General features: G+C 42.7%; 1 protein-coding gene across 1 annotated transcript in view; it reads left to right on the plus strand.

Annotated features, from left to right (window-relative positions):
- EML5 (EMAP like 5) overlaps positions 1-15,431 on the plus strand; it is a 1,456,757-nt gene that overhangs the window by 1,362,422 nt on the left and 78,904 nt on the right. Inside the window, exon 39 of the mRNA XM_085626574.1 lies at positions 4,809-4,912. Within this exon, the coding sequence (XP_085482700.1) occupies positions 4,809-4,912 (104 nt within the window). The remainder of the gene's footprint in view (positions 1-4,808; positions 4,913-15,431) is intronic.

Consider the following 15,431-nt stretch of genomic DNA (forward strand, 5'->3'; position numbering starts at 1 on the left):
GTGCCTAAAAGTGGGCACACTGGTGCAGGGTCACCCTCTTGTCCACGGGTCCAGAGACCAACAAAATAGAGATCGGCACTGGAGTTGGAATAAATAACAAGTTTATTAATCACTCATGAGTGGGACCATGTCCACACAGCACTCTCAAGTACTGCAGGAGGTAGTACCCCAAGTTCACAAACCATGTCCCTTTTATACCGGTTTTCTGCAATGTAAGCATGTGAACAGAAATGGGACGAACAAGTTTTAGAAATAGTTATCTGCAAACAAGGGCAGATGAATAACTACGTGGTCAGCAAAGTTGGAGGGGGAGCAGAAATGCTTATGGCAGCAGTAAATGGTCGACAGTTAACATCTGAGACCAGGTGCACTGGCAGCTACAAACCCTCAGCACGTCCATTGCTTTAGCTGAGTCAGGAAGTCAACTAAAATAGATAACACAAGCAGAGTGAAAAGACGAGCAGCAGAGGACGGAAGAATTCCGTGGGAAACAAAATGAACACCACAGCCAAAATGGCTGTCGCTTATGCTAAGTAAAATATTGCACACTTCCACAGCATGTATCCAATGCATCTGACTCTTTTGACGTTGCCTATGGACAGGACTTTGTCCTGGAAGGGTATAGTTCCAGTACAAATCTTAGTTTCATCTACATTTTTCACCTTTACTCTATCTACTGTATACTTAATATCATATGGAATTCCTGGTCCATATAATAAGTGACCAAGTGCCAGAAAAGACTGTTTTGTTAGGTCCTCCAATGCCCTTATAATCTAAAGCAATGTGACTGCTTACGTAAAATGTTTAGTGCCTATAAGCAAGGTACATAAACAGTGGTTAGGTTGCTGCAAAAATGTAGATTATATTTGTTGAAACCAAAGAAGCTTGGTTTGGAGCTATCTGGCTGACCATCTGCTTTTCAACTATAGCACTCGAACATCTTTGAGTGTTGGGTATGAAGAATAGCTACAAATTATCGAGGGAATAGAAAGGTTTTTCATACAAAGTGATAGAGGCCAGACTCAGAGCTGAGTTCAAGGTATAAGCTGTTCCACAGCATTGGCACAAGCACAGAAAAGGACCTTCCTCCTTTACTCTGGTGGATGCATGAATAGCAGAACTTGCAATAAGTTCTTTCAACAGACTACTGACCCAAGAGGACACTACTAATATATTTTCTTAAATGTACAATGACTCTTGTACACAATACTAATACAGAGTGATTAGAAGGCCACCAGTTTGCTCTAATGGACACCAAGGCAAGACTCTAAGATAATGGGACAAAAAACATTGGGGCAGATTTACAAGCACTGTGCGCCACTTTTGCGCCGCCGTTGCATCACTTCTATGATGCAGCGGCGGCGTAAAGCTAGTGCCATGCTGCCGGGGATTTACAACGTGAAGCATCTAGGGAGATGCGTCACGTTGTAAAGCCCTGCGCCACATGAAACCTGCGTAAGGTTTCATGTGGGCGTTCCGGCGCAGGGGGTGGGGCGTTCCGGTGCAGGAACGCCTTGGAAAAGTGCCTGAGTGAAATCTACAAGATTTTACTCAGTCACTTTTCTGACCCCGCTGCCTCAAAACCTTGCGCCTGCTTGAAGCAGGTGTAAGGTGTGACGCACCATGTGCAAGATAGGCCGGGTTGGCACAGTACTGGAGTTGCGTCGCGTCACAACTCCAGCACTGCGCCAACGTTATGACGGCAGATGCGACACGCATCTGCATTTCCTTACACCATGATGCGCCGCATTGTAAATGCAGCGCATCCGTGGTGGCGCAAGGATTGTGATGCGTGTCACAAGTTTCCTGGCGCATCCCTGCTGATTTGCAGGGATGCGACAGGAATTGTAAATCTGCCCCCTTGTTTTTCCTTCTCCCCACAACAAGCAGTAGCAGCTGGTGCTGTGGAAGAGGGGCGGGAGATTGGAAGGGGTCAGAGGGAGGACAAATTACAAAAATGAATTTAAAAAAAACTTCACTGTTGCTAGCCGCGTCGTGCTCTTCTGCTCCACTTCCCGCGGTAAAAGCTCCAATGTCATGAAAGCAGCATCAGGATTGGCCTGAGCACCGAGGATTTGTGCTCCAAAGGAGAATGGGAGTCTGTGCCTGCTGCCTCCAACCCAGCAACACAGCTAAGTTGGAGAGAGCTTCATTGCCCAAGAGGGTTTGACCAGCCTGAGACGGCCAGCCAAACCATCATGCGCACAGATAACCATGCACTACCACTCCTCCAGTGCCTGTCGTCCCCCATTGCCCCGCCCCCAAAGTCTCATCAGGCAAGTAAAAATCAAACGATAATAAAAATTGTTTTATTTTTCCTTTCCGGGCGCTTTGAGGCAGCTGGGAGTGGGGGGTGGCGCTCCTCCACAATAGTGGAGGAGCGGCAGCTGACAAGAAGAGGAGCCACATTCTGAACCAGGAGCACTTGCTAAGGCAGGTTGGCCGGTATCCCAAAATACGGAAAGTTCCATATTATAGCCAAAATCTGACCAAGATCGGGATGGTTGAAGAACATCCTTCATAAGTAGGATCAAAAGACACCTTTTGCAGCAACAAAAGGTGGTAAACACAAGGTGATGATACTGATGTATTCTCTTTTGTCAGCAAAAGATCAGCGCATTTATGAATCCTAATTTCTTCACAAATTTCATAAGGAAGTGACAAAGCCTAAAAAAAAGAGGATACTAAGAGATCTAGGTGGGCATCCAATTACTATCACGTTCATTTTGTCAGAGTTTGATTTTAGCCAATGGTTACTCATCCAATTACACACATTGCACATGCATGCCTAAGGCCACGTAGCCTTTTCACTACTTCATCCACAGAATGAAAGAACACCTGCATGTCAGTGGTGTTTCAGTAGAATTAGAACAGGAGCACACAAAAAAGCAACCAGCAGGTTGATTGTAAATATTAGAAAACATCAGGAGTTAACAGAAGGTCAGCAGAACCCTACATTCAGTCAACTGCAGTACTGATGTAAAAAGAGAGAGAGGCACTAGCTGGAAGTGGCTTCGTAGATAGTAACAAGTCAAATGCAAGCCTGTACAAGATGCCCTAAGACTACATCATAGCTGGCTGTGTCAGAGACTGTTGTCAGTGTAACATAATCATGGTCATGAAACAATCGCCACCTGTTTTACAGAAGAGGTTTTTCCAATAATATCTTCCAGCTAGATGAATCCCGGACACTATTATGGTATTAACCCAAGCTGAAATGTTCAATAAAACTATGCCTTTCAACAGAGTCTCCATTTTTACAGCATTTGTAGGCAAGAGGGAAAACGGAGATACTGCTGGCTTTTAGAGGCAACAGTATATAAACATTATAAAACCAAATGTGTGCGAGGCATTAGTTAGGGGGTGCCCAGCTATTTGCCCAATACCTGTAAGATCTGGTTGACCGGTTTTAAAATGCTTTCCTACTCATACATTATCTTGCTAAAAGAATCATAACAGGTCTTTTTTTTGCTCACGGCATTCTGATGTGCTATTCTACAGTGACTGGCTTGCAAAGAGCTCTGAACCCTCTGGAGAGGAATTTACTTATGAGTTTTGTCATTAGCTTTGAAGAAGACCCAAATACTTTATTTTAGGGTAGAGAGGATCAGCTAGAAATGGTATTTAGGAACTTGTTTGTACAAATGAACATAGATATTTGCTAATAGTTATGGACAGTACATTTTCATGGTTGTAATAGTGGCAAACTAAAGGAAAAGCAATGCAAATTTCAGTCAATGTGTCTTTTCAATTCAGTGCACTACGTAGTGGCTCCTCTTTGACTCCACGAATAGGAGCATCCAATGTCAAAGTATCACCTGTACTGCCACAGGGCACACCATGTGGCTTCCTCTCCCACTGAGATCGATCATGAGCCAGAGGCTACCCTATGAAAAAAGTTCCAAAGATATTAGAAGTCAACAACCATGGAACCAATTAGTTTAACGTTTAGACTTAAATCCTACTGTCTGTTGGATCACCTTTAAATGTATTCTGTCTAGTCCCCTATAAAATAATTGATGGCATGGACGTATGAAGAAATGGACATTCAGAACTGCACAAATTATGCCAACTACAGATAAACATATTCGTAATCCAACAACTACATCAGTAGCCTTTAAAAAACAAATGACATCATATGTCAGTGGTGTGGCGTAAAAAACTGACTACTACGTTTTGCAAAAAAATACGTTTATGTAAGTAATGGTTTAAATTAGGGTTTGACACGGGGAATGAAAGGAGTGCAACCTTTGTTATCCTTTAGAGTGCATAGTTAAAACTGCTCCCAGGGAAAAATGTGCCGTCCTGTGTGAGTATACATATGCTGGTAAATATAACGATACTGATAAGTACATTAATGAATGCAGAAATGTTAGCAAAGAAATTACAATCTTTTTAAAATATTTTAGTCATTTGTGGTACAATATGAAACATCTATGTATGACTATTGTGGTCTATATAGTATTATAGAAACTGTATGAATGTAAACAAATAGCACGAAAAATAAACAGTAGAACGACATGGGGAATATAATTTGATGTTGTGTACTTGTTGTGCTTTCTGCACTTAGATATTGCAATTCCAAAATAAACCCCGACTAGAATTCTAAATCATATTTGGAGATAAACCAGTTGTATCATGCTTAACATAAAGCTGCTCAGCGTATTCACATTTTACCAGAAAATGAATATTTTTCTCGGATTTAAAAAGCATCTGTACGTTTAATTTTTTTTTGTTTTTCAGTGATAGTTAAGGTGAAGTTATTTTAGATCTTCAGATTCTCATGTCTCTCTCCGCTTCTTTCTAAGGTCTCAACTGGATCCTACAAACGACAGGTCTATGAAGTGCCTTCAGGGAAGCAGCTGTTGGACCAGGCTGTGATTGACCGAATAACGTGGGCTACCTGGACCAGGTGAGGTTGATGTCTCTCTTGCAGTGTTTCAGAAATTAAATCTGCAACATTTCCTAGGTCGCACCATTTTACCTGGGGCATTAAAAGTTAAAAAGGGGAGGAAATCAAAGTGTCAATGAATCATTAATGTTTATTTACATTGGTATTTAGCCACTGGGATATTGAAATCTTCTTTGCTGACATCAGTTGACAAGTGGGGACTTGGAGTTCAGAGAATATACATAGTTGTCACATTACACACAGTAGTAAGAGCGGAATGAAATGTTTTCCAACTGGTGCAGTCTTCCATTTCCTTTTCTACCCCATCCATTCATGGCAGGACATCTGAACCTAAATAGTCAATCCTAGTCTGCTGGATGGATTTTTTCAGTGCGGCTGCCGTCTTGGAAAAGGGATCCTGCTGATTCTCATGAACAAGAAGATAAATGAGTAGTTAAATGCTCCTCTTGGATACTTCCAACCATAGATTCCTCACCTTCAGAATATTCCCAGGCACAAGTCCCATTCACCAGTTTCCTGCATGCCAGAAGGTGAAGGTGAAGGTGACACTATCTGGATCCGTGCTGACTGTGTACTGCCTCAGAAGTACCAGAGCGGAGCCAAATAAAAGGATCGTCCCTGTGTGCTGTCAGTTTCTTTCCTTCTGTGCCCTTTGACCCAAATCTGAAGTTCGCTCCTAACTTTGTCAGTATTCTGACGACTCCCAAAAACTTTTCACAGTGTGCCAAGCAAAGATGCCCCTACAGAAAATAACAGGATTCAAGCTTTGCCAAGACTGCAGGAAGCAGATGTAGTTCACGGACTTACATGAGGTATGCTTGTGGTGCTTGGGCTTCAGTCACACATCCCAAGTGTGCAGTTATGCTCCCAAAGATAATTTGGGATGAGAAGCAAAACTCAACATCACTGAAAATAGGGAAAGGTCATGGTCCAAGCACAGGTCTTGCTTCTGGTCAACACAGAGCCAGATTGCAGTCCTGGTCAAGAAGCTACTCGCACTAAAAGTGCACTTCCTGGTTGAAGTCATCAGTAAGTCCAAGTCGATGTCTAAACACAAGAAAACAGAGCGGGTCATGACCCCATCACGCAACTTGAAATCTAGTGAGAAGGCACAAAGGCATTAGAATATAGATTACACTCCTCCAATATTCTCTGAATCCAAACGAATACCACAATTTGTATCAGTGTGCCCTGAAATCCCCATTGCTAATAGTGGCCATCAAAGGACTTCCAACGGAAACGTCTGCCCTCAACGCCATCTACAAACACAGGGCCTACTACCATGCCCATGCAGAGGGTGCCACTAATTTCCAGTCTGGAGCCAAAGTCCATGCAGTTCCTTACAGGCTGGCACAGCCATTGACTCCACAGGTGCCAGTCAACCCAGCACTGAAGCTGATCTTTGAACCTGAAAAGTTGTTGGCCTGATCATATTTATGTTTATCTATCAAATTATAAAAGGGCAACCGGTGGTCATTCAATCTCATTGAAATCCAATTGGTTATTCAACCATATTCAAATCCAATTCCTTTGAACTGACATTGGTACCAACAGAGGAGTCTCACTATTTTTGGGTCTGATGGAGATCCCCTCAGGACACTGAGTATGATCGTGAGAAAGGGGATAGATTTCTCTCATCATTACACTGACTATTCATTGTAGGTTAACCTACAAAACGCCATTGGGCTAAAGTCAGTGAGTCATGAACCACCTCTGGACAACAACTGAACTCTTGACATTGTTGGGTTTTACCATCAACAAGCTGAGGTCCCACATCAACCCTTCACAAATGCTTCCATTCATTGAAGCAGTTCTGGACACTGTGGTGTAGTAGAAATTTCCTCTGCCACAGCAAGTCAGGGGTATTCAGGATATGATCCCGCAGTTTTAGGTTTGGTCCTGGCGTGTGGCAAGGACTGGTCCCTTGCATTTGTCTAATCTAGAATGCCTGGTTAACATGAGGGCCATGCAGTTGAACTTAGTAGGCCTAACATCCAGATTGCCAGAGAGATGGCATAGTATCTGTAGCATCGGCTGGCTGGCGGGCACCAACCTGACCTGCAGCAGGCCATTCTCTCTCCCCCTCCTATATTTCACGGCGATGTCAGACTCAACACTGCTGGTTTTATGGGATCTGGAAGAGGTGGAGATCTAAGGCCTCTGGTTTCCAGTGGAAATTCAAGCAATCCTTTCGATCCTAAAAGCCTTCCTGCAACCCATCAAACGGAGGCCGGTGTAGGACATCATCAACAACATAACTGCCATGTGGCACTGCAATAAGCAGGCCTGAGAGGAAGAAGGGCATCTTTGAGCAGAGGGGTCTGCTTTCGCTGAACCCTGGAGTTTCTTCAAAGCAGTTCTCAGGAGACGCATTCTTGGCTGAAATGGAAAGAATGACTTTTGTACACTTTCCAATCCCTACCTCTCCTGCCTCAAGTTCTGAAGCAGATTAAGAAAGACTGGGTCCGAGTTGCTCAGGACAGAGCCATGAGAGTGTGGCACTGAAAGGTCCTGAGTATTTGTCCTTCAGTTAGGCTTCCACTTGAGGACAACCTCCTGTCTCAATAGCAAGGCAGAGCCCTGCATCTGACCCTTCACAACTTACACCTCTATGTGTGGCGATTGAGCGGTGGCAGCTGAATGCGTTTGACTTGCCGACTAAGGTGGTTAATGTCACCGTTGCAGCCAGATGCCTTTCCAGGAAATCTGTCTTTGTTGGGACAGATTTGCTCAGAGGCGTAACGAAAGTTCAAGGGCCCCCCTGCAATATACACGGAGGGGCCCCGCTCCGGATTTATTCTGGAGCACTCCGGCATAAGGGGGGGATGCGGGGGCCTGTGTTACCACCTGGATTTGCTGCCTGGTGCGCACAGCACCAACTTCTTGCAAGCTGAACTTTCAAATGTTCTTTTGTTTCTTCTTTTATTTGATCATCAAAACCAACAATTCCCTTTGTATATATTTAAACAACTTGCTCGTGACTCATACACCATCCATCCCAGCGTACCAATATCACCAGAGAATACCAACTATTCACCAAAAGCCAATATATAAATGTTTTTTTTTCTGTGAAATTCAGTTAAAGTCATATAAAAAGTACAAGGGATAAAACACATAAATTGTTGCAAAACAGAGTGACCCCCTAAATAGAGAATCACCTCAAAGAATCATACATATTAAATAATCAAAACAAATGAACATGGGAGAGTATAATAGACATACATTTTTTGTCATTGTTTAGCACTAATCAAACAGAAATTCATCGGTCAAACCACTATTTTGTACAGTTTCTTGTTTGGCCAAGATAGGGTTGATTTAATGCTTTTGTAGCAACAGCGTGACGCGTTTCGGTGGGTTAAAATGATCCAACCTCCTTCTTCAGGAAAAAAGACTTGGTGTCTCCCACAACTTCAGATCTATTATAAAAACATTATATAAAACCAAATTACAAAATTCATGATTGTTCAACTTCTCTTAGTCACATTGCAATGCATTGCATAATATATGCAATTAACAACCATTGTGCCTAAAGAAATCGAATATATTGCTTTGTAAAACATTTAAAACACATAGTACTAATGGTGAACCTAGTTTTTCACAAAAACTCTGGTGGATTTGGAATCTCAACTCACAGCACCACACATTATAATATCAATAAAAAATCCCAAATTACACAATCGGATGTCACACCAGATCACATTCAATATTCTAGACCCCCCACTGCAATAGCAGTTATGAAGGTTAACCCACCGGAAATGGTGATGGGTTATCATTCAAACAATGCTCTTGGGACCTGGCTCTTCAAGATCAAAGGACACCCATATATTTCTAGGAAATGCCCATCAGATGTAGAGCTCTCTCTATGAGCCTAAAGGATAACACAAAAAAAAAATGTAATATTCCTGACTTAAGGAGCATTATCTGCATTTTGAAATGCCATACATCACTCTCCTTGATGCATTACCTTAAATAAAATATAGTCTGAAAATATTCTAAATTTTCCATCACCCGAGTTCTAGGACTAAATAATCTCCAAATTATTGGTCCTCCTTGCTATGGTATCATTCTTCAAGTTAAAATCAATGCCTGTATATATCAGAAAAACATATATGGTCCTTTCACTAATTGTTAACCAAAAGCTGTTCCCCCACAGATGTCTATCCTTTAGGTATTAACAGATCTGCAGAATGGCTTCATAACTGTTCTCCCCTGTATCTGAACCAAATTACTATACAGTGTGGGGAACTAAAATATTTTTCTGTGCGTTTAGGGATGAGTGCTCTTTCAAACCAAAAATTTAATTTTTTACATGGCCTTAAATGAGAACACACAATAGCCCGTACTATGTGTATATTGTTGCAGTGCTTGTTAAGGCAATTTTGTCGTTTGATATTAGTGCGCATAATAGTTCAACTCTATATACATTTTTATGGGTGAAACCCCTTTCATTTAAAAAAAAAAAATCCAAAACTCTTGTTGTTGAACAGACATGTTTAAACAAACATTGTAAATAACATGGCAACCAAGGTTACCCACAACCTCATTATTTGTTATCCCAATTATTGGAATATGGCATATTGCCTCATCTCACTCCCCGGGTCTACTCCTTCACAACTTAGAGACAGCAACTCACCGGGACATTAAAGTCTCCTGATGCTTTGAAGTTTGAGTTTGAAACCCGAACTGTAGCAGGTCTCCGGAATATATAGAGCCCTCCTTCCTCTAGTCATAGATCTAGAGAGGGGATACAAGTGTCTGCTTCTCAGGAAAAGACATCGCCATTTTGAAACAGACACTCACATCTTTCTCTACAGGCCTAAAGGCTGTAAATAAATGTTCAAGCACCACATAAGCACCACCATCTTTAAATTGGCAATGCATTCAACTTTCTCCCTTCGTGTCAGTTTTAGACTGGTTCTCAGATCTTCTTTTATTTGCCCAGCAAGATCTTGTGGTGGGCACAGTGAAAGGTTATTTATGGTGCAACCACCCAACACCACCTTTTTTCCAGACAAACTGGTGCTGAGACCTGGCAGATAATTATTTACCACAGGACGAGCTGTGTAGGCAAGCTGCCAGCTGCTTCTTGAATCCATTGGTTGGATACATTATTATAAGAAACTTTGAATGGATGGATGAACTCCCCTAAAGTCATTTTAAATTAACCCCGACTGGGGTCCTTGTGAGGACTATGAAATAATTGATGTTGGATATGATTGAATCCTTCCTTTGAGGAGTTTTTGTTTCCAATGAATGGCACATTTTGAAGAAAGTCCTTTCCTCGTTTTAGTCCTGAGGAAGACCTGCGGTGATACTCTGTCATTAAAACATACACGTAGGGTTACATGTGATGGGCAGAGGGAAACACCTCATGAAGTGGTTTGCTGATTCACTGCGTACACACACTGCGCAAAAACTGGCACCACTCCGACGCCACTGGGATACAGAACTCCACCGTACATGTACAGATAGTGAATGGGTGACCATACGAGAAGGACCCACATTCATCCCCAGGAATGCCAGATTCCACCTCATACAGTACTATATAATACACAGAGCATACCTGACACCAGCCAAAATAAACAAATATTTTAAGTGCACTGACACCCACTGCCCTAGGTACAATCTGGTGGATGCAGATATAATTCATATGTTATGGAACTGTACTTCTCTCACTACTTATTGGCTGGCTATTGTCACTTACCTGAAGCGCTGCACCGGGCGCATGGTGGAGTATACCTGGGAGATATGCCTCCTGGGCCTCCAATGCAGACCCAAAAAACACAAGGTAATGTCCAGGTTCATAGACCTGGGATTGCTTGTAGCTATATACCACACAAACTAACAACGAAGGGGAAGAAGGATACACCCTACCTCATCCTCCTCATGTATCATGTCACAACACATCAAAGAAGTAGGGTAAGTCAACTGTCGTAACTGTTTATTGGACGTTATACACCAGGGGAGCACACTGTACTGGTAAAAACTGCCCTCACCCACATTAAATTGTGACATGCTTCATCATAGGGCTGCTACTGACGTCTCTGCGCAAACCAACGCTAGAGACGGAGCAATAGGGAGGGGTAAACAATACAACAATGATAAAGACACACAAGAATAAGAAAGGATCCTGAAAAATGTGCAGAAACTAATAATGTTAAAACTAACTGGGGGATATCTGTATAATAATTTTATTCATAGATTCCCTCGTCAGGACTAAAAAAAGATATGCAGGTAGTGGTGGTGTAAGTTTATTATGTACTCACCATCCCCCGTCTGCATAGAGGTCAACATGTTTCAGCCGGTCATAGCATCTTTATACAGCTTTCATCAGGACTATAAGGATCCCTATGCTCTTATCCTAATTACCCTTACTTGTAGCTAAACGCTTGATTACCAGATGTTGGAAGCGTTCAGAGACCCCGCCCATGATGGCTTAGTTCCACTCGTTGACAAACTGGGCACAGGCGGAAAGTGTCACCTTGTATTGCGAGGATACCCTGAGGCTCCGTAAACTCCTGATGGTGACCGCATGGGATGCAGTCCTCCAGGACCTCTGCAATGCCTGCCAAATGGATGAGGAGCCCCAGGCACCTACTGCGGGCACCAACGAAACACTAGTGGTGATATGCTGGGAAGCATAGCGCGTACACACACAGGCGTCAGATGATAGATCACTAGCCTGCCCTTTCCTCTAGGACCCCACATACACACACCCTGGAAACACAACATTTGCCGGGTAAGGTGGATATCACCATTGACTAAAGCTGTGGGTGGAATGGTAGCGGTGGGGAGCAAAATGGAACTCAGATGGGCAAATATTTGCACTGTTCATACCCTGACTTCGCCCACCCCACCCCTCCCTTTCCCTACTTCCCTCCCTTCCTCTCCCACCCCCAGCATGCCACACGCAGACATGGGAGCTGATAACACCAACAGCAACAGCCACTTCTTATTTGTCACCAGGCAACAGGAGCTGAGGTAACGCTCAATCCAAAGAACATTAGTGACGACAATGCGTACTGCTGCCTACTTGTTTTTTGAGGTGTAACATCCATTGTTTTTTGAGGTGTAACATCCATGTCCCCAAGTCTGCTTATAATGGTTGTATTCACATTTATGTTACCTTATGTTAAACTACAAAAACCAATAAAAGCAATTAAAAAAAAATACACATTGGGTCGAAATGTCAACGACACTGCTTAATGCTTCCTGTCCTCTGTCAATTATCATAAGAAAAGCAAGAAACAAAGTGAAAGGATAGGTCGAACCTTGAATATATGAAGGATCAGACATTTATGTATTTTTTATCATTGTTTTCCTTATGTTCCATATGTGCTATGATGGAATTAGTGTATTGTCTTTATTGGAAAAGTATTTTTTTTTTTACTGGGTTTCTCAATGTCATTGAGTTTTGCTATTTGATTTAACATGTGTTTTGAAAGGGGGTTGGAAAGCAATGTAAAAACATATAACAAGTTAAAAGATTTGTCAGACACAATATTTGATTTATGACTTTGAATATACCAAATCATCACAAGTTGTTATGTAGACTCGTGGTTTTTCAAAAAGCATTGTTTTTCATTTCAGTGTAGGGGATAGTTAAGAGTGACACATTCCCCCCTATTGTGTTGAATAAGGAGATCATAATTTTACCCCTTGACATAGATGTTGACAGTTCAGCTACACACATAATTCTTCTATCAAAGAATTGTGACACATGACAGAACACACTGTAGATCATGACATCTTGCCAAAGGTTGCCACTCTTTTAAACACTGGCCAGTCGATCAATCTGCCATTATTCGTTTCCTTGCCTCACTGCTCGAGAGAGGAAGAGAGGCTTCATCATCTTCACTATAATAAAGCACTAATCTTTTACATTGATTGCACAAAGAAGTGGACTCTTTCGAGGCGGATAGTTCTCTGCATCGAAATCTAGTGTGCACTGGCCAAGAAGTAGCACCTAAAAGGCTGATAGGTTCATTCCATTAGGGTCAAAACCGCAACAACTCCGTTAGTGCGAGGAGTGTCTGTTATAGACATCAGCCAGGACGTTATGTGGGCATTCGTGCACACGCTCACAAAGGATTTCTGTCTTGACAGCCAGGTATGGCAGGAAAGTCACTTTCTCTGATGTTTTTGCAAGGTATTTTGGTTTGAGCCCAATCCCCGGGCCATACACTTTTTGAAGGTACAGCTATGGTATCTATTCCAAAGGTCAGGAATCTGAAGTTTTCATTTCTGGTGCGTACTTTACGTAAAACACAGATTCCTCACCGCCACCCCCTTGGTCAGTTAAGTGGCCTCTTTAACTTCTAAAAAGGCCCCAAATTACAAGATCAGCACACTGTCTTTGAGAATTTGTCCTATGCTCCACGTCTGAGGTCTGATGTCAGTGTGCAGGGGTGGTACTTAAATGTGGCTCTCTTTCAACACTTCCAAGGTGGTATGAAGTCACTGCAGAGCCACATGGGAGCATTGCTGAAGAATTGTCTGGATAAGTCACTTATGCTTTGCTGTGGCTATCTACAACCTACAGGAATGAGCCAATGCAGCACATGCAGCGGAGACTTCATATAAGAACTTTTGAGCCCTATTTAACATGTTGCAGAATAGTGATGGTTTGTGAGAACTGCTGAGTACCATGAAGCTGATGACCTGTTTCCTCTCTGGCACCCCTTTCATTATCCTTTAGTCTTAACTGCAGCGTCATGATTGTCCTTAATACCCTGAAAGAACATGTGGATGAAAATATGGATGTTAGGTGGAGGACAGTGGGCTCTGATTTTTCATCTGCACTTTCTAGGGCCCTAAATGTTTGGTCCTTATTAAATAGTATCATACTGAATAAAAACCTTTAGCCTTTGTATACATTGTTGGCCTAGTCTAGGTCCCTTATTTGTAGATGTATGCACCAATCCAGAGAGACGCCATGCTTTTAACTGTTCGACCCAAGGCCAGCAGTTGCTAGCAAAGCTCAGTAACAACCATATATACAACTATGACGGCCCAGACAATAGAACAGCAGAGAACGTAAATTCAACGTTTTTATCCAGAATGCATGCCTCTCATCAGACTTCTTAGATCTTTCAGACTGTGCACACTGGATAATCTAGTGAGTCCAACACTCCAGCAGAGCCTGTGTTTTACCCTACTCCATAGTTTACATTGGGAGTTAAGGAAATACACCGTTCTGAGTGAGACCCAGACACTATTGGACATGAGAGCCATAGTTCCAGAGTTACAGAGAGGCCTTGTAATCTTCTTGATAGAGATGCCTTCAATAGGACTAGATCAGGGGACATTAACAAATGTGTTGAGTATCTTCCCATCAGCATAAACAACTTCAGTTCAACATGCATATGGTATTACAGGGAGGAGGAGGGAGTACTTCTGTTGCAAATTCAGAATGCATACCTTCATGTACCCATTCACCTGAAGAGTTGTTGCATCTTGAGATTCATTGTGGGAGCAAATCATTACTAGTTTTGCCGTGCTACCTTACAGGCTAATCTCCGCCTCTAAGAGGTTGTCTTTCATTCAGTAAAACCATCTTCACAGGAACTGGAGATCACTTCGGTCAAACCAGTCAGCTTCAACTATGTCCTGTAATTCATGGGAACAGACACAGTTGTGGTCACCTGGGCTTGACTGCAACCCTGATCAGCCACTTTCTTGTGTATGGCTGCTGAAATGCATTGAATTACAGACTGAAGGCCAAGTAACCTCAAACTTAAGTTAAAAAATGTATCGGTAGCTAGATCAAACACATTTTTTTTTCTTTTCACATTTTAAATTGCAATTTTCAGTCGAACAATTCTGCTCTGCCAAACATAGAAAGGCAAGTGTGTGTGGCTGCCGGCATATACCCGGTCATAACTATCAAAAGAAATAGTAAGCATGGCCTCATAACATCGGGTTGAGGCTGACGCAGCATCTCACAATGCTGATTTGTTGCAAAGGTATGAAGCTGAAGGCACAATCCCAGATAACCACTCAGTGGACCTCTCCCGTCTCACCCTCAAATGACAAACGGGCAAATACTACTCTCACATCCAAGTCAGCACATATTCAGGCTATAGAGGCAGGGTCAGGAGACAACAGGACCATGTTAACATCTGGTAAGCAAGCCGCAGAAGTCACCTCCTTGGCCAAAATCTGTCCCAGGTCACCTATTCTGGGGCAAGCTACTAAGGCAGACAAAATCACAACCCTGCATGCTCCTTTCTCGGGAGCACCTCCATCTTGCATTCCACCCATTTAACCAACTTGTTCCCCCATCTGTACAGGTTGGGGCCACTGGCAGATTTCCAGCTCATCATCAATTGCCTACAGGCGGGAATAAGCACTACATCTGCAAACCGGTCCACCGCCTTTCGGGCAATGCTGAAATTATGAAGGCCCAATCAGCACAGCTGCGTGGTACAGTCAAAGCATCTATCAGTGGCCCGAAAGATAACTTATAATACAGCATCCCAGTATGGAGCCAGAGTCGGGATATCCATACCATATGATA

Source organism: Triturus cristatus, chromosome 9 (genome assembly GCF_964204655.1).
Source record: "Triturus cristatus chromosome 9, aTriCri1.1, whole genome shotgun sequence".
NCBI classification, from domain to species: Eukaryota; Metazoa; Chordata; class Amphibia; order Caudata; family Salamandridae; genus Triturus; species Triturus cristatus.